Source organism: Malaclemys terrapin, chromosome 4 (genome assembly GCF_027887155.1).
Source record: "Malaclemys terrapin pileata isolate rMalTer1 chromosome 4, rMalTer1.hap1, whole genome shotgun sequence".
Classification (NCBI taxonomy): domain Eukaryota; kingdom Metazoa; phylum Chordata; order Testudines; family Emydidae; genus Malaclemys; species Malaclemys terrapin.
In genome coordinates this window covers 16,426,839-16,449,019 of record NC_071508.1, presented here as the reverse complement: position 1 = coordinate 16,449,019, position 22,181 = coordinate 16,426,839, and the positions used below count along the sequence as shown (strand labels likewise).

The window sequence follows — 22,181 nt, the reverse complement described above, 5'->3', positions numbered from 1 at the left end:
GTATTTCAAATTTAAATGTAGTATGGACCATCTGTAGCTTTCCCGGACCTAAGTGGGGGGGGGGACTCTGCCGTCACGCCCTGAGCTCGGCTGCAGCAGAGGGACACTAGGAGGGTTGCAGCAGGGAAAGCTCAGAGCAGGCTTTCGTTAAAGAGACAGGCTCCTAAAAGCTGCAGCCAGTTCCGAGTTCTAGTGCAGCCCCTCCGTTAGGGGCTCAGCTGCTAGGGAGGAACCACAAAGCCAGCTGACCAATTCCCTGGGAATACCCCCAAGCTCAGGGTGGCAGACGCTGCCCCAAAGCAGCCCACAGCAGGCTGGGGGGTGGCTGGGGAGACTCTTCCACAGACCTTACCGCTCGGCAGATTTTCCTGATTCTCAGCCAGTTTGCCTTTGCTCAGTATTACTCCTCACTTCTTCCTTGGACCACGATTCTGCTACAGTCCCTGTGTGATAATTATAACTGCTCAGTGCTGGAGCACACCAAACCCCTAAGGCAGCAGGAGCATGCCAGGTACATCACAGCTCTGATGGGGCTTTCAGGTGCTAGCCCTGGGGGGTCCCCAAGAACCACGCAGACACACGGCTAAGGGAAAGGGCACTTTGTTAGGGCTGGCAGGAGAGGGAAAGGTTGCAGATGCCTTAGGTCCTGTAGCTTAAATGGTTACAGTCCAAAGTGAGTAGGGTGACCAGACAGCAAATGAGAAAAATTGGGACGGGGGTGGGGGGTAATAGGAGCCTATATAAGAAAAAGACTCCAAAATCGGGACATCTGGTCACCCTAAAAGTGAGCCATAGTGGTTCCTGTTTGAGTCCCGGGGGCAGGCCGGCCAATGGAGTCAAAGCTTCTCAGGGCTAGTGCCTGGGGTGCCCTCTCCAGTCCAGTCTCTATTCAAGCAGGCAGCCAGGCCAGGATCACTTAGTGGTGTGTGTCTCATTGGGGCCCCTCTGCACTGGCTCCCTACCAAGTCATCACTGGTCCCCATAAAGTCCCGCACAGACCTTCACCCAGCTGTATCATCTGGTAGCTGCAGCCTGTTCCGCATGCGGCTCTGCATAGAGCTCCTGGGGATTCCGCTCCGTGTGCGGCTTTTCTGCACCTCCTGGCTAGCCACACGGCCACTGCCTCCCAAAAGTGCCTCCTGCCAGAGTCCTTCCTCTGCTCTACAGCGGGGAAGGTTCCAATAGGCGTGGTTGTCTCCTGCTTAGCAGGTTCATCACACATGTATCCACTGTAGGAGTACTCAAGTCTCCCCACCCTGCCCATCTGTTTGCAAAGTACGTTGCACAGCCGTGATGGCTGGAGGATATTTTAGTTGGCTGCGTCTTTGCTCCCTTTGCCCTGGGCATCGCAGCTTTTGCTGATCAACATGCTGCTTTTTATAAAACACCTGACGAGCTGCTGACCACGCCCTTAGGGGAGAGGATTCGACAACACGCAGAGGAAGAAGATGGAGCTGCCTTTATTAAACAATGTCAGAGAATCACAGGCACCAGCAGAAAAATTCAGATGAAAAGGGGTGACTTTTGAAACAGCCTTTCCCCCTTCTTGTTTCCCAAAAGCTTAGCAAACTGTACAATCAAGCGTCCACCTGGGGATTTATTTACAGTGGACCTATCCCTAGAATCCTTACTCAGCATATCCTTCGGCATCATTCAGTGAGTAGAGCCCAAATAAGTAATAAGTAGGGATCAGGTTCAACAATAGGTCTGCAAGAATTGCTGGGACACTGACTAATGCCAAGGGCCACAACACGTTTCATCCAAGAGCGCATGAGTATTTCAATGCCAAAGGCTTGGTAGTAGGGTGACCAGATGTCACGATTTTATAGGGACAGTCCCGATTTTGGGGTCTTTTTCTTATATAGGCTCCTATTACCCCCCACCCCCGTCCCGATTTTTCACATTTGCTGTCTGGTCACCCTACTTGGTAGCCAGGATGGGCCGGATTTTCAAAAGAACCTGCAGTTCTCAGTGACTTCCGCTGATGTTTTGTGTGCTCAGCACCCCTGGAAATCAGAGCCAACATGTGGAAACAACGAAGGGGGAAGAAGAATCTCAATCCTTCATCCCTCTACACTGGAGGCTCCAGAGACTCTTGACCTGAGAGCTCCCATCCCAGCAAACGTGGAGCCTGCTTCCGCGTTCCTTGTGGACTTCGGTAAGAGTTTTGAGTGCACCTGATCCACGCTTGGCAAAAGCACCGTGAGCAGGCTCCATGTGACTATTATTTATGAAGCGCTGACTACGTGCTTTGAGATCCACAGGGCCCAGGTTTGCTGCCAACGACCCACCCAGGGGCACTGCATTACATAAGCAATTGCTGTGGTTGCTACAGGGACATTAGACAACTGCAGCTGGGAGAAGAAGAGGTCCATGAGAGTGCGGGTTCCTTAAAAAGGAGGTGAGTGCGGGGGGCATGGTAAAAGTATAGTCAATAATGAATGGCAGGGAGATTGGGAGCTTTGCTCCTTTCTGCTCCATTACACAGGAACAAGGGGCCAGTCAATCAAATTCTAAAGGGATTAAAGGAAACAAACACTTGACCATAACACGCAGTTGGACTCCGGAATTCGTTGCCACATGGTGTGGCCAAAAAATGAGCAAGGTTTAAAAAGAATATCAGAGTTATAACTGAGGCTAACAATTTTGGAAGGGACATTAAACCTCATGCTTAAGGGCTTAAGCCAACCTCCTCTCAACTGTTAGAGACCTACTATGGGGGCAGATTATTCCACATCAGCCTGTGGCAAGGTTTCTTACACCTTCCTCTGAAGCATCAGAGACAGCGTAGTGAGCTAGATGGACCCTGGTCCGATTCAGTCTGGCAATCCCTGTGTTCCTACGAACAGGGCGGAAAGTGGTCTGCAGAATCTCAAATGGGATGGGACACAACGCGATTGGGAGGCACTCTCTCTCTCTCTCTCCTAAGACTGGGCCACGCAATGGAAAAGTTTGAGACTCCCAGCAGGTACAGATACAGGGGATGGAGGAGGCTAGTCAACCAGCCAGACACCTGAGTCAAGGGGAGAATGTATACAAAAGCATGCTGCACATTCAGGGCTGGAAGTGGGCTCCACAATGGAACATCTAAACCAAGGCCCCCTGTGGGCCCTCCCGTTGGCATGTATGGACCTGGTTCGATTTCACTGTCCAAATGTGAGATCTGGGTGACCCACAGGGGTCCTTCCTCTTTGAAAACGTCGTGCTCAGAACTCTACAGAACTGGCCAGCTTCCTGTGTTGCTGTTTCTCAGAATCAGGCCCTGGGTGAGGACAGAGAGAAAGAGGCCCTGTGGTCTGAGCAGATCAGACTCTTGGGCAAGGATGTTCCTACACTTGAGCCTTTACAGAAACTACCCATGCAGTACCATCTATACCGATTTCATACGGACTTCAGCCTTGCGGTCACATATGCCTCTGGGGCCAGCATTTTCAGAAGTGCCCTCTGATTTGCAGATCCTCCATTTTTTAAGTGCCCAAACTCATAAGAACGGCCATACTGGGTCAGACTAATGTTCCGTCTAGCCCAGAATCCTGTCTACCGACATTGGCCAATGCCAAGGGCTTCAGAGGGAACAAACAGAACAGGTAATCATCAAGTGATCCATCCCCTGTCGCCCATTCCCAGCTTCTGGAAAACCGAGGCTAACGACACCTATGATGATTTGGGGCTGGTTTTCGCAGATGCTGCACACCCCACAAATCGAACTGAAGTCAATGGGAACTGTGAGTGGTTGGCCCCCTCTGAAAACCAGGCCTGAGGTATTTCAGATTGACTCCCTCCCCCCCCAACAGAAACTCTCCCAATCCCTCTGGAAAGTTGTGGCCGTGCTGCATATCCTCCCATCCCCTCCATCCCACCCCATGCCTTCCTCCTGCACCCTTAGGACAGAAAGCAGAGAATGCTTGAGAATCCATTGTAAAGCTACGTCACTTGCTGCAATTGATTCACCCACCCCCCTTCCCCCACCCTTACCCCCAGCTCCAGCTGCTCCTTGGCTTCACAATATTTTCACCTTGGCTTCCCTGGTGTCTGCTTGCCTCTTGCCGTATCTCAAGCCGAACGAGTTCCAGTTGTAGGCGGAGAGATCCTTCTCCCGCTCCACAAGCAGCGAGCCCTGGGGGACAGAGATGGCTCTGCTCCTGGCCGGATGGATTCCTTGCCCCAGCTGGACCTGGCTGTCCTGCGGCTTGCACAGCAGGGGCGGCATGGATCTTGGTTCTGCCTTCCCAGGGCTGGGCTTGCTTTCCGAGCAAGGAATGGCTTGATCCCAGTGGGCCGGGCTGGCCAGGTATTTGAAATGGTCACCTACAGAGAAAGGCGCAGAAGGAGTTGAGGAGGGAAAGTGGTCAGTGTCAGACTCACCAGTGGCAAGTGGCAGGCAGTGTCTTTGGGGCAGAGTCTGTCTTTTTGTTCTGTGTTTGCACAGCACCCAGCACATGAGGTCCTGGTGCGTGGCTGAAGCTCCTACGTACCACCGCAATCCAAACAAATAAATAGTAAAGATTTCACAGGCTGCCTGTTATCGTCCAGGGCCTGCCATAATCTTACCCCCACATTTCCCCCAACTCCTTCTCTTTGCCCCCTCTCCATCCTGCTCCCCACATTCACCTGTCAAGCTTTGGAAATTTAGCAATACACGAGTTAGTGGTGGAGCGCCCAGGGCCCAGAACAGGGAGAGGGTTCACAGAGCCTTCATAAGATGCCCCAAGGGTTTTCAGAAGAGTTCAGCTCCCATTTATTATGACTCAATGGTGTTGATTACAGAAATGCCAAAGGACCAGCCACGATCAGGGCCCCATTGTGCTAGGTGCTGTACAGACCCACAGTCTCTGTCCCCAAGAGCTCACGGGCACTTGAATATGGACCCTGCTCTGAATCCAATGTGCTGAGCGCTTCGGAAAAATCGGGCCCCGACTGTGGGAGCCCTGAGCATTTGAAAATCTCACCCGGAGCTCTTCTGAAAATGTAGCCCTCGGGGGGTTGTTTTTCAGGGGGGAGCTGAGCACCCGCAGCTCCCCTTGACTTTCACGAGAGTTGTGGGTGCTCAGCACCCCTGAAAATCAGATTCATTTCGACTGAGGGCAGCCGGCGCAGCTATACCTGACCAAATACAAACATTTGTAATTTTTAAAAGCGTGGAAGCTGTTTGGGGCAGGGACTGTCTCTCTGTTCTGTGTTTGTACAGCGCCTGGCACAAGGGGCTCCTGGCCTCAAGGCATCAGTTAACAACCAGCAGTGCTTAATTTGTAATGAAAGAGGTCCCTGGGCTCAAGCAATATTTTTACTTTCAGAACTGATGTGCCAAGCCTAGAGGTGCCGGGGCTATGCACCAAGCTCACACAACCTCTTTGGGAGACATGACCCTTTCGATTCCAAGCGAGTGGCTTTCAATGCAGGATCTCCACGGGCAATCGCGCTACCTGTATGTCGAGGGCTCCAGAAGGGGAAAGATCTTTCTGCGGGTTCCCCAAACGGAGCATTGGAGAAGAAGAGAAGCAGGAGCATGGAGCTGAAAGGATTCATCCCGGGCTGGCTCAGACCTGAAATATCAGACCACGGGGGAGAGAACACAGAGGAAGGAAGAAGAAAGTAACAACAATGGGTCAGATGGTTTCCAGTCTCCCGGAATGTTCTGCTCTTTAAAGGGAGAGTCTCTGGGATATCGCCTGCTCTCGGTGACACAGATACAAACCCGGGGTGGCTCTATGCTCTGCAGTGGAGTCACTGCATATTGACTCTGCTGGAAGTAGCAAGCTCAGCTGACTACAATTTAAAATGGCTCCCTCACCCCTTTTTCAGGGAATTGTGGGTAGACTATAGAGTTCAGACACCCGTCATTCCCCCCATCTGTCTCCCACCAAAATGAATGGGGCTGCTCACCGGCACAAAGCGAAGCACACGATGCACTGGACCTGCGCGCGGGATCGGTCCTTACAGAGGGGGTTTTAATGGGATACAAAGCAAAACAGGGCCGAAGGTGGCAGGACAGCCAGCCCCCTCCCTTTCATCCACCTGCCAGCAGCTACAGGAGCGGAGATAGAGGCTACAGGGGGTAGCTAACAACGCACGGAGCCTTTGAACAAGGGGATCAATATGGGCAGATGAAAGCTGAGCTCAGCAAGCAGGCCCAGCCAAAGACACGTCAAAAACCACCCCCTGTCCCTGCAGGTGGGGTCAGTATTGCAGCAGATTAATGCCAAGGGCAGCTACAAAGGGCTCCCTGCTGAAATGAGAGGTGGTGAGGAGAGAGGAGGAAAAGGAGATGGTGAAGTCTCAGGCCCATTTTTAGAAGTCCCTTGGGACATACCAGACCCGCTGACTTTCACTCAGGCCTAGGGTGACCAGATGTCCCGATTTTATAGGGACAGTCCTGATTTTTGGGTCTTTTTCTTATATAGGTTCCCATTCCTCCCCACCCCCTGTCCTGATTTTTTCACACTTGCTGTCTGGTCACCCTACTCAGGCCTAGGCTCATGGGGGCCAAAGCTGCTTTTGGAAATGGGACTTACACGCTTTTGAGAACTTTACCCAGGATGCCTCTCACGTCTAGGTCGTGAATTCGAATCCTGCCTGTGTCTCTTGAGCTGAGGTACTTGTCTGGCCCCCATAATGGTAGGATCTGAAGACCTCGCAGCCTTTGATGTAATTAACTTCACAACGCCCGTGAGGTAGGGCAGTGCTGTTATTTCCATGTTATTGAGGGAGAACTGAGACACAGAGAGACCAAGGGCGCACAGGGAGTGGCAGAGCTGGGAATGGCACCTGGATGCCCCATGTTCCAAGGCAGCCTCCTAACCACAGGAACGTCCTCCTTTCCGTCTGTGGCTGTTGGGGCTCTTCGGTCGTCCGTACGAGCTGACAGCCCTATCTCAGCCCCGTTCCTTCAATTAACTGCATAGAAACTTCATCACTGTCCGCTCCAATTAGCTCGCAGTGCCAACAAGGTAGCAACGCAGCCGACGGGCGCGAACGGAACACGGGCCTGAATCCTCTCACTAAGAAGCGGCACCTGCTGCTCAGAATTGAGGCGCATTCCTGGGGGGGCGGGGGAAGCTGGCGTTCCTGTGCCTGTTTTGTAGCTGACGAACTTCTGGGCCTGACCCTCAGAAGCCCTGAGCACCCAGAGCCCTACGTGAAGCCAGCGGGAGCTGTTGGTGAATTGGCGCCTCTGAAAAATCAGGCCCATTCTGTCTGTTTCCTATGCTCCCCTATCTGTGTGTGTCTGTCTCCAACTGTCATCTCATCTTAGATTGTGAGCTCCCTGGAGCAGGGACTATCTTTTTGTTCTGTGTTTATCCACCACCTTACACAATGGGTCCTGGGCCAGGACGGGGGCTTCTAGGCGCTACTGCAACACAAATCTCCAGGGCTGCCAATCCCGCACTCTTTGTTGGCAATAAGGACCCTTAACTAAACTGCACAAAGAATTCTCGTCTGTCCTTGGACCCTTCACTGTGCTCCGTTAATGGAGTTAATGTGTTAAGGAGACCCCAGGTTAACTGCAGCAGGCTAACACTGCAATGTCTCCTGGCAGATTGGGACACTTTGGTCTGTCACCTGCTATGGGTCACAGCAACCGGCTGATATTTTATATCCGTATCTCTCTAAACAGAACAGCCTATCTGGAACGAACAGGGCTGTTCACCCTTTTCATTTGTTCCCTTGCATCTTACAAGAAGTCAAACCGGCTTTTAATCAATTCCAGGAAACCGTCCCTATCTTCTAAAGAAAAGGGATGCTGCATTAGCTCAAAGTGCACACGTCGGGCAGATCCGAACCCGGCCATTTATTACTAAAAAATAAAAGCCTTGAAATACAGGGTAATTCGGACAGTTTCTTCCTATGCAGGGACATTCTAAAATTAAATTGAATGATTTTATTCCTTTCCAGGTCTTTGGAGTTCTTGAGAAAACATAAGAAACACAGGCGTCTATGATCATTTTTCCACTCAGCAACACACACACTCACTCTCTCTCTCTCTCTCTCTCTAAATGTGGAGAAAATTTGTTGGACTGACAGTCCCTGCAAAATTCCTTTTCTAGCTACTTTAAAGAGTTGAGGAGTAAGAGCAAGTGGTCATGCAGATACGGGTGAAATCTTGGCCTCACGGAAGTCAATGGGAGTTTTGCCATTGACTTTGATGGAGACAGGATTTCACACACAGTGTGTAGTTTTAGACTCAAATTGCTCCGCATGGCATGGTCAAAAAGCCATTTCATGATTATGGGGCAAAACGTTCTCTTGTGACAAACCAGCGCAGCACAAGGCTGGGAGCCAGGAGCCCAAAATTCCGCCCCCAGCTCATTTTAGCCTGGTCTATATTAGAGACATTTTGAACAAAAAATCCCATTTTTTGCTAACACCAATTCATATCCATTAGAGGTAGCAACATAGGGAGCCCTACTGGAGATGTGCCCCCTGCTGCTGCCAGTGTTTTAAGTTCCATTTTGACTAGCCCTATTTTGAACCGGGTTAGACCACGCGGTGTTTAAAATGCTGGCGGGAGCCTGGGCTATGTACATGCTCAGTGTTGCTTCCACCAGTGCAACAGAACTGGTGTTAGCAGCAGTCTTGGGTGATCTTGAGGAGAGTTGCTTCCCTTCTGCGTGCCTCAGTTTCCCCATCTGTAAAATGGTGCGGAAAACCATTTTGCTGTCTGGGAAAACCCTAGTGATCAAACAGTGTCTAACTCCTCGAGAGCTTGGGGTCCTTTTACTACCAAAGCACAAAGCATGATCATATTCTATTTGATGATGAGTTTGACCATTTAAAATCTCTTTCCTTGACCAAAATTAAACATACCCCTCCCCGCAAAACAGGACATTTGGGTTTCAATTTAAAAAAAGTTTCCATGAAAAGCAAACCCATGTTTTCAGCAGGGGAGAAACGAAAAACGAACCACAGCTTAGATCTTACGTGATCTTGTCCTCCACTTACCTCTGCTGCTCGTGGGCCTTCGTGTGCAGAGCGAGGGAGGGAACTGATGAGACCCTTCTCCCCACTCCGGTCCCTTACAAATAGGTGAGCAGCTGCCCTGGCTGGCTGGATCTCTCTCATCTTCAGTATAAACCTCTCCCCCTTATTATAGGAGCTGGTTGTGATGTCAGCAAGGCTTGGACCCACCTCTACTTTCCCCCGCCCCCCAGCCATTTCACTTCAGAAAATTGCCACTTATCTTTTTCTCTTGATTGCTTGTTGCTGTGACGTGCAACTTTACTATACACCACTTTAAACACGAGAATGCAACTTGCCCCTCTCTGGGTAGGATCATCAGCTGGTATAAATTGGCCTAATTCTATTGACTTCAACAAGGCTACACTGATTTATACCAGCTGGGAACTGCCCCCCTCCCCTTCTTAAACTCTTTTCCTTTTCACTCAGGGTACATCTATACTACAGAGGCTATACCAATGTAGCTATGCTGGCATCAGGGCCGGCTCCAGGCACCAGCCTGGCAAGCGGGTGCTTGGGGCGGCCACTCCGGAGAGGGGCAGCACGTCCAGCTATTCGGAGGCAATTCGGCGGACGGTCCCTCACTCCCGCTCAGAGCGAAGGACTTCCGCCGAATTGCCGCCGCAGATCACGATCGCGGCTGTTTTTTTTTTCCTTTTTGGCTGCTTGGGGTGGCCAAAACCCTGGAGCCGGCACTGGCTGGCATAACGTCCTGGTTTGTAGAATGTCACAACGGTAGGGTTACCATATTTCAGCAAGAAAAAAAGAGGACGGGAGGAGCCCCGCCCTAGCCCCGCCCCTGCCCCTCCCACTTCCCGCCCCCCCAGAACCCCCAACCCTCCCCCCGTTCCTTGTCCCCTGACTGCCCCCTCCTGGGACCCCTGCCCCTAACTGCCCCCCAGGACTCCACTCCCTATCTAAGCCTCCCTGCCTCTTGTCCCCTGACTGCCCCAACCCTTATCCACACCCCCACCCCCAGACAGACCCCTGGGACTCCCATGCCCCATCCAACCACTCCCCACCCCCTGACAGCCCCCCCCCAGAACTCCCGACCCATCTAAACCCCTCTGCTCCCTGTCCCCTGACTGCTCCGATCCATCTCCCCACCCCTGCCACCTGACAGCCCCCCCCAGAACTCCCAAACACTCCCCCCCTGCTCCTTGTCCCCTGACTGCCCCCTCCTGGGACCCCTGCTCCTAACTGCCCTCCAGAACCCCACCCCCTACCTAAGACTCCCTGTTCCTTGTCCCCTAACTGCCCCCTCCTAAGACCCCCCCCAACTGCCCCCCAGGACCCTACCCCCTACCTGTACCCTGACTGCCCAAAACTTTCTCCACTCCCCCCAAAAAGCCCCCCCCCCGTTTCTTGACTGCCCCCTCCAGAACCTCCCTGGCCCCCTTACCGTGCTGCTCAGAACAGGGTGTTGGGCTCTGTGCAGCCGAGCCGGACACGTGGCTGAGCTCCCCAGCACAACACAAAACCCGGTCCCTGGCCCTGCACAACAAAACCCGGTCCCTGGCCCTGCACAGTGCTGCCGGACTGGGCTGCAAGGGAGCTGCGGCTCAGAATGCAGGGCGGATCCGGCTCCTCTACAGCTGCTCGTGAGTCCAGCCCGGGACTTCCCTGCAGCCCTCCCAGCCGCTCGCTCTGCTCTGCGGGGGGGAAATCCCGGACATTGTGAGTGCTTTACAAATTCCCCCCCGGACGCTATTTTTAGCACAAAAAGGAGGACATGTCCGGGTAAATCCGGACGAATGGTAACCCTACACAACGGACTATTCCAGCAATTTCAAAACCTTCTTCCCCAAACGTGTGTCAAGTCGGAAGAGGCGCCGACGCTCACTCACCCTGCTTTGCAAAGTTTCTGCATTCTGCAGCAAAACCACGGCTCGGTGGAAAACACCCCAACAGCTTCACTCCCCATGTTATTCTCAGAGCTGGACAGCCCCTGGGAGCCAGAGAGCGCGGCTACAGCCAGCAGTGGCAGGAGCTAAAGGCTTCAAACTAAAGCTTGTTATTTAAAGAAACCTACGGGATAAAGAGACATGGGCTAAAATTCACCAGTTCAGAGAGCTGGGGCACAGCGCTTGGGCATCACTTTAATCCTCAAAATAGTGCGGAAGTGGCCTTAGCATTAACGAGGCCACAAGAAGCAAAGCAAAGAACCTCCAGTGACCTCCGAGTAAGGAGGCAGAAGCACCATTGTGGACGGCCTTGCTATTAAACGATACGCTCCCACAAACCAATACCATTCGCCATGGCCTGCCGACCCCCAGGACAGTCTCCAGAGGGCCTGCATCACAATGAGTTGAGTCAGTCCAGGTCCCTCAACCATGTTCTTCTTTCTCAAGGAGGTGCACTTAATGAATACAAGTCTTAACAGGGCACTCGGGGGAACAGCAAGCTCTAGTGAGAGGCTCCCTAGGAAACCAGCTGAGCTGCCCATAACCAGACGCTCCCACCACACCATGCCCAAGGCTTCCCCGGAAATGGCCCTGGAGGAATTCAGCAGCTAACTAGCTGCATAGAGATATTGCACAGCTGTAGAACCACAGAGGCGTGCTGCTCCATTAGACACTGGGTGGGGGACAAGTCTAGTAGCCCATACACAGGGCTTACTGGGGCAAGTCCCGGGAGTTGACCCTGAAGCTGCTGTCAGTGCTGCAGGGGGTCAGTGGTGTGGAGCATGGGGGATTCAGGAGGGAGCTACCGCACAGAGGCGATGCTAAGTGGACCCGTTTTGGCTCTGGCCAGGGAGTGAGAGTTGCCCACCTCTGTGTGCCTTGCTCTTGTCAATCACAGAACAAGTTGATGTGACTGTCACCTGCAAGAAGGGGGTCAGCAGGACTGGCTTGGTGGCCTCCTTAGAGCTAGGGTAGGTAAGAATGCGCCCTCCAGGGCGAGAGATGGGAGAGCGCCTGCTCCTTCGGCCCTCCATGGCACCTTGCCAAAAGAGGGCTGTTAAGTCCCCCTGCTCACTTTAATATTCAGTTGCCTCTTTGCTGAGAGAGCCCTAGGGTTGCTATTTTTTGTGATGGAGATGCCCGCCCAGCGGGAACTGGGCTGAGACCCAACACACTCATTCCACACAGGGGCCACCAAACAGCGGTCAGACCTGTAGCTGCTTTCTGTCCCTATGCAACAAGGCTAGGCTTGACCTGGGGGTGCTGGAAGCAAACAGCTTCCTAGCTCATGACCATCCACTTTGCACCCTGCTGGCCCCCACCACAGTGCCTCATGCAATTCTCTCCCCTTCCCCCACACTGGTGCAATACAAGGCTTGTGCAGCCCTTTGCATAAGAACAGGATGGGAGGGGGAATGACCAGAGTGCTCAGTGCTCCAGCTTTTCGGGCTGCAGAACAGCCAACAGGAAGCCAGGCCAGGGCTTTAGGAAAGACAAGGCTGAGCCCAAAGCCAGCGATCAGAACATTCAGCCAAGGAAGTGATCTTGTGATCATAGGTGTGTTATAATGCAAGGTAACAGGGCCAGATTCTCAGCTGTTGTATGTCGGCATCGCTCCATTGACTTCCAACGGATCCGTGCAGAATTACACCAGCTGTGAATATGGCCTTGTTCCGGCAGCAGCTTAGCGCTCAGCCTGTCCTTTTCCCCATGCAGCATTGTTGTATCACTGTCTGCGGAACCTGCCTCATACAAGACAGGATGGGTTCACTCCTCATGCTTCCCCGAGTGTCCTCAGCCAGATCCGTGGCCTCCAGCTTCGATGAGGGCTCCAGAGAGGCCCCATTGTTTCTGAAGTCCTTTAGTGCTTAATCATAGCAAAGGCAGCTCACGCTCCTGCAGCCAGCGGTAGACTGAAAAGAACATGCCCCACTTCTCAATAGATCAGCCATGAGCTATCTGCTTGGCATCTGGGCTTCCAATACAGTACATTCCTCCTCGCTCAATTTTCTCCTGTTTGGCAGCAGAATGGTCTTTAAAAAACGAGAGATAATTATCGGAAGTAATCATCGGTCTATTGCTGTGCTCTCCCCCGCAACCACCTGCTTACCCCTCTGCAATTAATGGCCCCAAATATCACTTGGTTTCTCATGGCCATTGCACACGAAAAGGGTAATTTACTCTCCCTGGATCAGGTCATGAAATGTTAATGGGGCTTAACAGGAGTTTTCATAACCTCCCCTGCCCTCTCTCAGAGCGGCGGCATTCTAAGGGGCAGATTCCGGGCCATGCCTCTTGGGAAGAGCAGTCCAGGCAGGGGGAGCTGCAGGGGAGCTTTATAACCTCTTCGTACCTCCCAGATCCTAGGCTGCTCCAGAGGCACACATGACCTCTGCAATAAGTTAGAGCAGCCCTCAGCCTTTAAGACCTCCTTGCATGGCTGCCTGTTGGCGGTTCTGCAGCCCAGAAGAGATGGAGCACAGAGCACTCGGGTCATTCCCCCTTTCGCCGCGCCCCTAAGCTATGTCACTCCTGCACTGGGAGAATTCCCCAACGTGCTGCAGTGGGGTGCAGAATCCGGCCTCAAGGGACTGGCGTCATCAGTGGGTTGGCCCAGGGAATGGGACTTCACCTTATTTCGTACTGAATGCTCCAACGCCCTTTCAGGGCCTGATCCTGCAGTTTAATGTGATGAGGGACTTTTGCCGCAGACTTGGATGGGAGCAAACTCCAGTTCAGAAAGGCACCTTGAGCTTGTACAAAAGGCACAACACAAACAATTGGATTGCTCGGCCAGAGAACGCAGCTCATTGTTTCACGGCTAAGACGCAGAGACCAGAGAGGAACATTAGTGCAGTCACTGCAGTTTTAGCACCTGCTGCTTAGTGATTTTTAAAATATTACAAAACCAGGATTAAAAGGAATCAGACAGGTCAGAGATGCTCATTGGCCTTGTAGGACTCCATGCTCCCTAGACACTCTGCGTCGCTTCCCATCTCACCATGGAGGCATCAGACACGACTTTGTTTTTAGCTTTGTGCTAAACACCCATTGAAATCTGACAGCTTCTTTCCAAGTTCCCTGATTCATTTTTGTTTCTGTCAGAGCCCTTCAAGGGGAAAGCCTGTTTCCTAGCTCTTCCCGACCCTCTCCAGGAAAAAACAAACAACCCCCCTGTTGCCAGCCCCAACAACCCCTTTAAAAAGAACAAGAAGAGCTTGTAATAAGGTATTTTGTCCAGAATGATTCCTGAGAGCTACTCATACAAGGTATGTCTACACTGTGATCGGGAGGTATGACTGCAGCATGTGTAGACATACTTGCACTAGTTTTGATCTATCTAACTTGAGCTAAAGGAATAACTCCCCTCCCTCCTAGCTGTAGCAGGATCCTATCCTGTATGGAGCAGTCATCAGAATGGGGACATACTACACACTCTGAACAAATGTGTCAACAGCAGCATGTCCCTCTAATGCAGTGGTTCACAAAATGTTACAGCGGTTCTCGGGAAAAAATTCCCTAATGGCGGACAGAGCTGTCCCTAGGGACCCTGGGCAGCACAGGGCCAACAGCCTGGAGCCCCTGGTCCTGGACTTCCAAGAACTAAGCAGATCAAAACAAGCAGATCTATCACACTGAGAAGATTTAAACTTCAAGACTCCTTATACGAAATGGAAAGGGAGGTGGATATTTTTTGCTGTTTTTAAAATTAAATAGGCAGCTAGTATTGTTTTTAAAATTATTATGAAGAACAAGTTTAAGCTTTGTTGTAACGTGCGTTGTTTGCCTGGACTGCTCAAGACCTGAATGCTTGTGTAAGAAGAACTCTTTGAGTTGGCTTTTTAAATACCTTCATGCTTTCACATCTGATACTCCTTGATGAAACATAGGAGCCTTGACTTATAACAGGCTTATTCAAAGTGATACGAGCTACGAAAGTGAGATCTTGGAAGAGTGTTGCTGTTTTCATAATGTAATAAAAATACTGTAATGATCAATAATAATAATAAATAATGCGAAATAAGCATGTCATAAAAACAAATTTGATATTTCCAAGATCGCTGCTTTTATAATTTATACTCAGGTAAAGGAGAAAATCCCTGGAAATATTCATTTTTAGGAGGGGGTTTGTGAGACTTGACATTTTAGTGAATAGGGTTCACAGGTTGTTAAAGTTTGGGAACCACTGCTCTAATGGGACTGGGATGCAATATTATCTCAGACATGCTTTTTAATCCACATACAATTTCACTCTCATGAGAACATGACAAAAGAGTAAATCAACAACTTGCACAACCATCTGGCTTGGGAAACTCATTCATTCCAGTGTAGCGCATGGGAAGGTGAGAATCTCAGCCAGATCTATCCGATTGGGAGCAATCTGATAGCAAGGCTTGGATTTTTGGGTTAATTGGTAGCAGGATCTGTTGGCTCCAAGCGGCTTCCTTCACACAATAAAAGAGCGTGTCCAGTCCAGGTGACTCTTGGCTTGGAGAGACCGCAGATTAGTGTCTGTGCAATGAGAGCCGGCTGCCCACAGATGCGGGTGTCTAAAGCGGGTGACGTTATCTCCACTAGCTGTTGGAAACTCTTCCAGGTCATACCAAGGAGCTGGTGTCTCCTAGTTTCTGGAATAGCTGCAACAATGACAGTTCATTAGCAGCGGTAGTAAACTCCAGCTGAACATAATGGTGACACTTGCAGTTCAGCACAACTGCGCCTTTATTTCCCTTAGAGGTTCAGCAAGGGCACCCACGGGCAGGCTTCTGGCTTTCCCAGCTTGTTGCCTTTCTTGGGTGGAGCCCCACGTCTCTCTCCCTTCTGACTGAGGTATTCCCAGGCTGAACAGTTCCCTGCCTTCACTGTGCTATTCCCAGCAAAGGACAGACTGCTTAAGCAGACCTCCTTGTTTCCTCTTCAGACATTAGAGCAGTGTATCTGCCCACAGGTAAGCTACCACACAGCTCTTGTGATGCAAGTGGATTTATCCTTAAGATGAAACCATTACAGAGAAAATGTATTAAAAATTAAAAATTAATGGAGATCTCCCATCTCCTAGAACTGGAAGGGACCTTGAAAGGTCATCAAGTCCAGCCCCCTGCCTTCACTAGCAGGGCCAAGTACTGATTTTGCCCCAGATCCCCAAGTGGCCCCCTCAAGGATTGAACTCGCAACCCTGGGTTTAGCAGGCCAATGCTCAAACCACTGAGCTATCCCTCCCAATAAAGGAACCTACATACATGCTAAAAAGCTTCCCAGCAATCACCCCAACTCCGCCATGGGCTGTGGTAGCTAATTTGTCCTTCAACACCCCATAAAAGGTCACCTCTATGGTCCTTCAAAAACACTCTATGGTCACAAGTGCATAACAGCCTCAGCTCAGAACTAGCCCATTCAGGTAAAGTTTAGTCCATCTGTTATACAGTTCAAGGATCTTTGATCTGGAGTTTCCAGGAGCAAGTAACCAGTAGACAGGGGGTCTCGCTCCCCAGGGCAGAGCTTCAAAAGGCTGGTTTCACAGGGGAGAATTTGCATTTCCCTCCTCCCAAGTACTTTCCAGGATAGTCACATCACAAAGATTGTCCCCAAAGCCCTTTGAAGTTCCTAATACTTTCAGAGATTTAATTGGTCAGGTTTCTAGAAAAGTTACGTACAATCCCACAATAATCCAGACACAACTGCATTTTGAATAAATGGACCACAAAGGTTTTAAATTTAATTCAATAATGTTTGTCCAGGATAGTGTCGGTCTCTCCCAGACTTGCCCCAGGACAGTGGTTGGCATTGTAACAAGGGATGACCAGTTGAAGTCCTGATGCTATTTGCTATTGAGTACAATCCGTCTCCTCAGCAACTCTGTATTCACAGTTTAAGACTTTTTTCTATACAGAAGATACAGTCCAGACCTCTAGTGAACAGATACATATTGCTGCCTATGAATTAGCGCTGATCAAAAATGTTCACACTAGTGAAATTTCAACAAAAATTGTGCCAATATTTTTCACAATTTTTTGACCAATTCTAATATCAGTGAGAGTCTACCGTTGAATGTGGACAAACCAAAGCTATGGTGGTATGCAAGGATCCTGGGAAAACACACAAGATTCCAGCGAGTGACACAGCTGTACGACATGTGAGAAATCACTGCTACACCTCTACCCCGATATAACGCGACCCGATATAACACGCATTCGGATATAACGCAGTAAAGCAGCGCTCCGGGGGGGCAGGGCTGCGTGCTTCAGCGGATCAAAGCAAGTTAGACATAACGCGGTTTCACCTATAACGCGGTAAGATTTTTTGGCTCCCAAGGACAATGTTATATCGGGGTAGAGGTGTACTTAGGAAGCATCATTACAGAAGACAGAAGATCAGCTAATGACAGAATAGCAGGAGCAAAAGAGACATTCTGGAAGAATTAACATGGGATGAGAAGGAACATCAAATCTGAAGACTTTTTTTAAATCCCAACTCTTAAAAACTTGCACTTGGTCAGGTCCGTGTTAAATTATGGCTGTGAGACGCAGACATTCAGACAATTCAAGCATAACTGAGGGCAGAAATTTAACTGCCTCTTTCGACCAGATTTTCCTCTCCCTTTCACCTGTGTAAATTGGGAGTGACTCATTTGAAATCAATTAAGTTACGTGAGATGTGAAGCCAGTGTGAGAGGAGAATGGGCCAAATTCTCAGCGGGTGTAAATCTGTGACGCTTTGGAAATGTCAATAAAGATCTGTTGATTTACACCAGCTCAGAATTTGGTCCAGTATCCTTACTGGGATCTTCAGCCAGTACATTGCAAAACCAAAGCCCCCTGACTCTGCATGAAATCCAACCCCAAAGCCTTGCTTACCTTGCTCAGCAGTGGAATATTTCCCAAAGCTCCCAGAAATCCAAAGACTACTGGGAAAAAATCCCTGGAGCAAAACAAAGATAATTTTTAATCAATGAGTGGAAGCTGGGGAAGGGAGTGGGCTGATTTAGGGTCAAGGAAGGACTTTCCCTAGGATCTATAACTGGGTAAAATAAACACAGGTCTAAAAAATTCCTGTGAGCTTTCACTAGCTGGGAAATATTGTCCATCCAGCTGATTGCCAGATTGTTGCCAGCACACAAATGGTCATGTGGATTTGGTACGGATTTGGGGCCTGGCAGGATCTCTTCTGGCTCACAGTGTTTGAAATCAATGCCTTGAAAACGACAGGGGAGTTGATCCTGTGACTTTTGTGTGACTTTCTGGGGAGCTTTGGATGCTTGCTAAGGAATTCCTTAGGGGAATGAGAATGGGGTTTCCTAGATAGCCTCTTGTACCTACAATGCTCTACACCTATGGAGTTTTGCCAGTTACCCTAGCAAAGCTATTGGCAAAGACCAAAACTAAAGGCATGTAGAGAACTAGTCACCTGAAAAGGGTGATGAAGCCATAGGTCTCCAGCAACATGCCCAGAAGAGGCCATCTCAGGAGCACAATGAGAATGCCTCCCAGGAAGAAGCTGGTGCCCTTTAGCTTTTCCCTCTGGAAGAAGAAGTTGAAAGTCCTTCTCAGTCCGATGATAATGGCCAAGCCAGAAAGGAACAGGAGCTAAGCGGAGGAAATGGAGTCGCACAGGACTTGTTAGAGGAGAGAAGGTCTACACATTCCCTTCATTCATTCCCGATCAGGCGCCAACTCTAGCTCCTCTTTCCCGTGTGATCAAAGAGAACCCTTGTCTATCTCATCTGCTGACACGGGCATCCCCCTCTCCCCTCACCTGGCCGCCATCCATCACACTAACGCAGCATCCTACTTGCCTGCTTTTGCAATCCATGTAACCATTATAAAGGACAATGCATATAAGCCACTGTAATAATGCAGTAAGGAAACAGGCTTGCCTAAGTCCCAGGCAACAGAAATGCAGTAGATAAGAGAATGAAGGGCTAAATTCTGCTCTCAGTTATAACAATACCTAGGTCTTACACAGCACTTCTCATTAGTAGATATCAAAGGAGATATCAGTATCATTATCCCCACTGTAGTTGTTACAGTTTCACTAGTAGAACCCCACTAGGATTGCACTGACTGTGGTAGAATTCCGATGCCAGCTGATTCCCACGGTGTTAGAAGGAAACATCTCTGATATTTCATGAGAATGAAAACGTGTTCATGTTACAGAGCTTGTCTATATGGAGAGTTATTCCAGAATAGCTATTCCGGATTAACTCTTCTTAATTAACGCCATGCGCGGATGCTCTTATCCCAGAGTAAGAGTGCCTTATTCTGAATCCACTCTGGAAATGGATTAAACTACTTTGGAATAAAAGCATCCACCCCTGGAGTTAATCAGGAATAGATAATCCACTTTAAATTTACACCCTACCTGAATCTGAATGAACTTCCATGTGTAGACAAGCCCTTTGTTCTTTTTATTTGTAAATTCAAGACAACTTTTAGAAGGACTTTAGTGCCTGTGATGAGAGGTGCTGGGCTGACTTCCCTGGAGACTGAAATGCTCTATTTATCCCCACACAAGTATGTGCTGCACCATACAAGTGTCCCCCACACCATGTGTCTCAACTCTGATTGGGAAGGACCATCCCCAGTAGGGAGATAGTAGTTTAGTCTCCATGTGATTTGATTCTTGGCTTCTCTTTCGAGGTTGCCTACAAGGGGATCAGTTAATACCAGTTGTGATGAGATTAAGGATGGGGACATCATCACAGCTGGACTGAAATGCAGCAAATTTATTTCACACAAACCCGAGCAGGATTTGAACAGAGACTAGCCCCATTTCTCTCATAATAGGAACCTATACAGGGCCAAAGGACTGGCACGCTCCACCGTGGGAGCTGTGACTGGTTGCAGCGGGGTTGTCGTGTCTGGGCCCCTGTCCCAGTGCTATATTTTGCCCTCAGGAGGGGCAAGGAAGGGGGCCAAGGTTTTGAGGTACTCACGTTTCCAAAGGCCAGCAGCACTGAGTCAAAGTACAAGAGTACCCCAAAAAAGATGAAAAATAGGCCAAAGCCCACAAGACCGACGCCGATCTCTGCAACAGAGGGAGGGTCAGTGATTAGGAGCGCAGCAGCCAGAGGACAACGTATTGCTACCAAAGAAGTGTTGAATGGTGCCAGCTTCTGTCACCAAATCCACTCCGTGGTTCCTCGTTGCATCGCCACCTCAGCAAGGAAGGTTAATTTGTGGGTTGCGTCAAATATTTAGAAACCCGTCAAGACAATTTCTATCTAAGGTAGGTTTTTGAGAGCTCACCCATCACCCTGGCCTCAGAGCGCCTCTCTCCCTATATGTATCTAGGGAGAAAGAGACAGTCTGATGTTAAGCCAGCTGGAAAACAGGAAAACGATTTCCTGAAAACCTGTGAAGTGGTTTCCATGTGGCAGGGGCCACCTCCTAATCCCCTCCCTCTTCAAAATGGAGCTGAGCCAAAGCTCTGGACTCAATAAGTCTTCCCATTGCCTTGAATGGGATTTGGGTCAGGCCCAGGGCTCTCCAACTTATCTATCAGCCAAAAGCAGCCAAGGATGGGATGTCATAGGGGTTTAGAGCAATGAGAAACTGGTCTGAAAACCCAGGACACATCTGCAAACCTTTTGTGTGTGTCAGGGCATGAGTTACTCACTTCATTTTCCTCTTCAGGGAGATTTGGCGCTCACTAACAGTGCTGAGAGAAGGGAAGGCAAGTGGTCAGCAAACCTCCCACACACCCAGCTCTGCCAATGGCCCTCACCCCCCTCTGCTATTCCAGTCCTGAGCTCCCCACACACCCCACAGCTGTGCCAATGCCCCATAGTCTTGACCCACAGCCCCCTCCCCCCCACTATTCCAGTCCTGAGCTCCCCACTGCCAGCTCTGCCAGTGGCTCTCCATCCTGACCCACAGCCCATTGCTATGCCAGTCCTGGGCTCCCCCACTCCAGCCTCAAGAACTGCCAACTCACCCTTGATCTACATCCCCCTGCCTTGGCATTGTAGGCCCAGATCTCATCTGAGCAGACGCTGCCAGTTGTGGTGAGTTATGAGTTCTGCAGAGCTGTGAAATGCACGTTTCCCTCTTCTGTGGAATGGTGTTTCTGTGGTGTTGACAACACCCATCAGGGTTTGCAGGGACAGTACCAGACTCAGGGCCTTTGGGGCAGGGGCAGGACAGTAGTTCTCTCGGCCTCTGACACTCCCTGATCTGCTGTGACTGGTGCCACAGAGCAACCTCCAGCTCCAGCAGTCACAGCATCACACACTGGACGGAGCAGATAAGCCCCAGCCTCTGAGACAGGCTGTTCCCCGGGTTCACTGATGAGTTAACAACCAACCCCCCTGAGGCTGCGTCCCTTACTCACTCTGAAACTCCGTGAGAGACACCATCTTCCCTGGCTTAAGCTTGGAGTGAAACAAGGTGTGTGTGGAGTGGGGTGTGGTGTGGGGGTGGACCCACAGCTTCCACGAGCTCCCAACCAGTGACCCTTGGAAAGGTCTTTAATCCCTACCTCGTCATCCCGCAAATCATTAACTCCACAGCAGTGGCAATAACCTTAAAAGGCCCAGCTGTTAATGTGGCACTCATCACTGCTAGGTTCCCTCTCTGAAACCAGCACAGGCCTGTAGTCCCTTACCCGGAGCTTCTTCTGCATAAAGTACCCCCGGGGATTCTGCCATCGCTATTACCTGGGAGAGCAGAGTTTTGTATTACCCCTCCTTGTTGTTCCTACTGCCCAGAGATCTCTATGAATGGCCCATTCCTGCCTATCAAGGACCTGATTCAAATCTGACCTACACCACTGTAAATGAGGATGAAATAAGAGAATTCACAAGGCCTGAGTCTCCCTTGCTTTGTATTGTTATTAGCACCTAGGAGCCCCAGTCATGGAGTAGGACCCCACTATGCTAGGCACTGTGCAAACAGAACAAAAACGCAGCCCCTGCCCCAGAGAGCTGACACTCACCTGTCCCGCCCTGGCTCGATGAAAGCTTGCAACGTCCTTTGATCACCCGAAGTGCTGAGCAGTGCCATCCAGCTTGGTCTTTTTGTTTCTTAATAGTTGCTGGTCCGTGAACGTTTAGAAATAGCGTCCAATGGGGCTTCTCCGGGACTGTGCTTGGGCTTCTGAGCCACATAAGCTTTGCTGCCTCTAATTCTCCCGCTCAGTCGTGCGGCTAATTTCTTCTCCACTGGAAAACTACCCCATGGCCAAGCCCTGAATCTGCTACCTATCCAAGGAGCAGCAATGTCTACCTCATGCACACATTCCGCTGGGTTAAACCTTCCCCCTTGACTCAGCCGTGGCAGGATTCTCTTTTCTACTGCACAGCCTTGCTCCAGAACAGAGCGCGCT

At 50.3% G+C, this 22,181-nt stretch overlaps 2 protein-coding genes across 3 annotated transcripts; both read right to left on the bottom strand.

The window, feature by feature from the left end:
* Positions 1-3,996: 3,996 nt before the first annotated feature.
* Positions 3,997-10,392, bottom strand: KISS1 (KiSS-1 metastasis suppressor). The gene is made up of 3 exons (XM_054024779.1): positions 10,358-10,392; positions 5,424-5,543; positions 3,997-4,308 (listed from the first exon to the last, which is right to left on the bottom strand). The coding sequence occupies exons 2-3, from the start codon at positions 5,524-5,526 to the stop codon at positions 4,001-4,003; spliced, it is 411 nt and encodes a 136-aa protein (XP_053880754.1). The 5' UTR covers positions 5,527-5,543; positions 10,358-10,392; the 3' UTR covers positions 3,997-4,000.
* A 4,547-nt stretch (positions 10,393-14,939) lies between these two features.
* GOLT1A (golgi transport 1A) lies at positions 14,940-21,266 on the bottom strand. Of its 2 annotated transcripts, XM_054028009.1 has the most exons (5): positions 21,189-21,266; positions 19,792-19,883; positions 18,264-18,442; positions 17,714-17,777; positions 14,940-15,496 (listed from the first exon to the last, which is right to left on the bottom strand). In XM_054028009.1, exons 1-5 carry the CDS (start codon positions 21,211-21,213, stop codon positions 15,458-15,460), a joined length of 399 nt encoding a protein of 132 aa, XP_053883984.1. In that variant the 5' UTR covers positions 21,214-21,266; the 3' UTR covers positions 14,940-15,457. The 2 variants fall into 2 exon arrangements, with proteins under 2 accessions (XP_053883984.1, XP_053883983.1); XM_054028008.1 differs by lacking the exon at positions 14,940-15,496 and having other exon boundaries at positions 17,645-17,777.
* Positions 21,267-22,181: the final 915 nt, after the last annotated feature.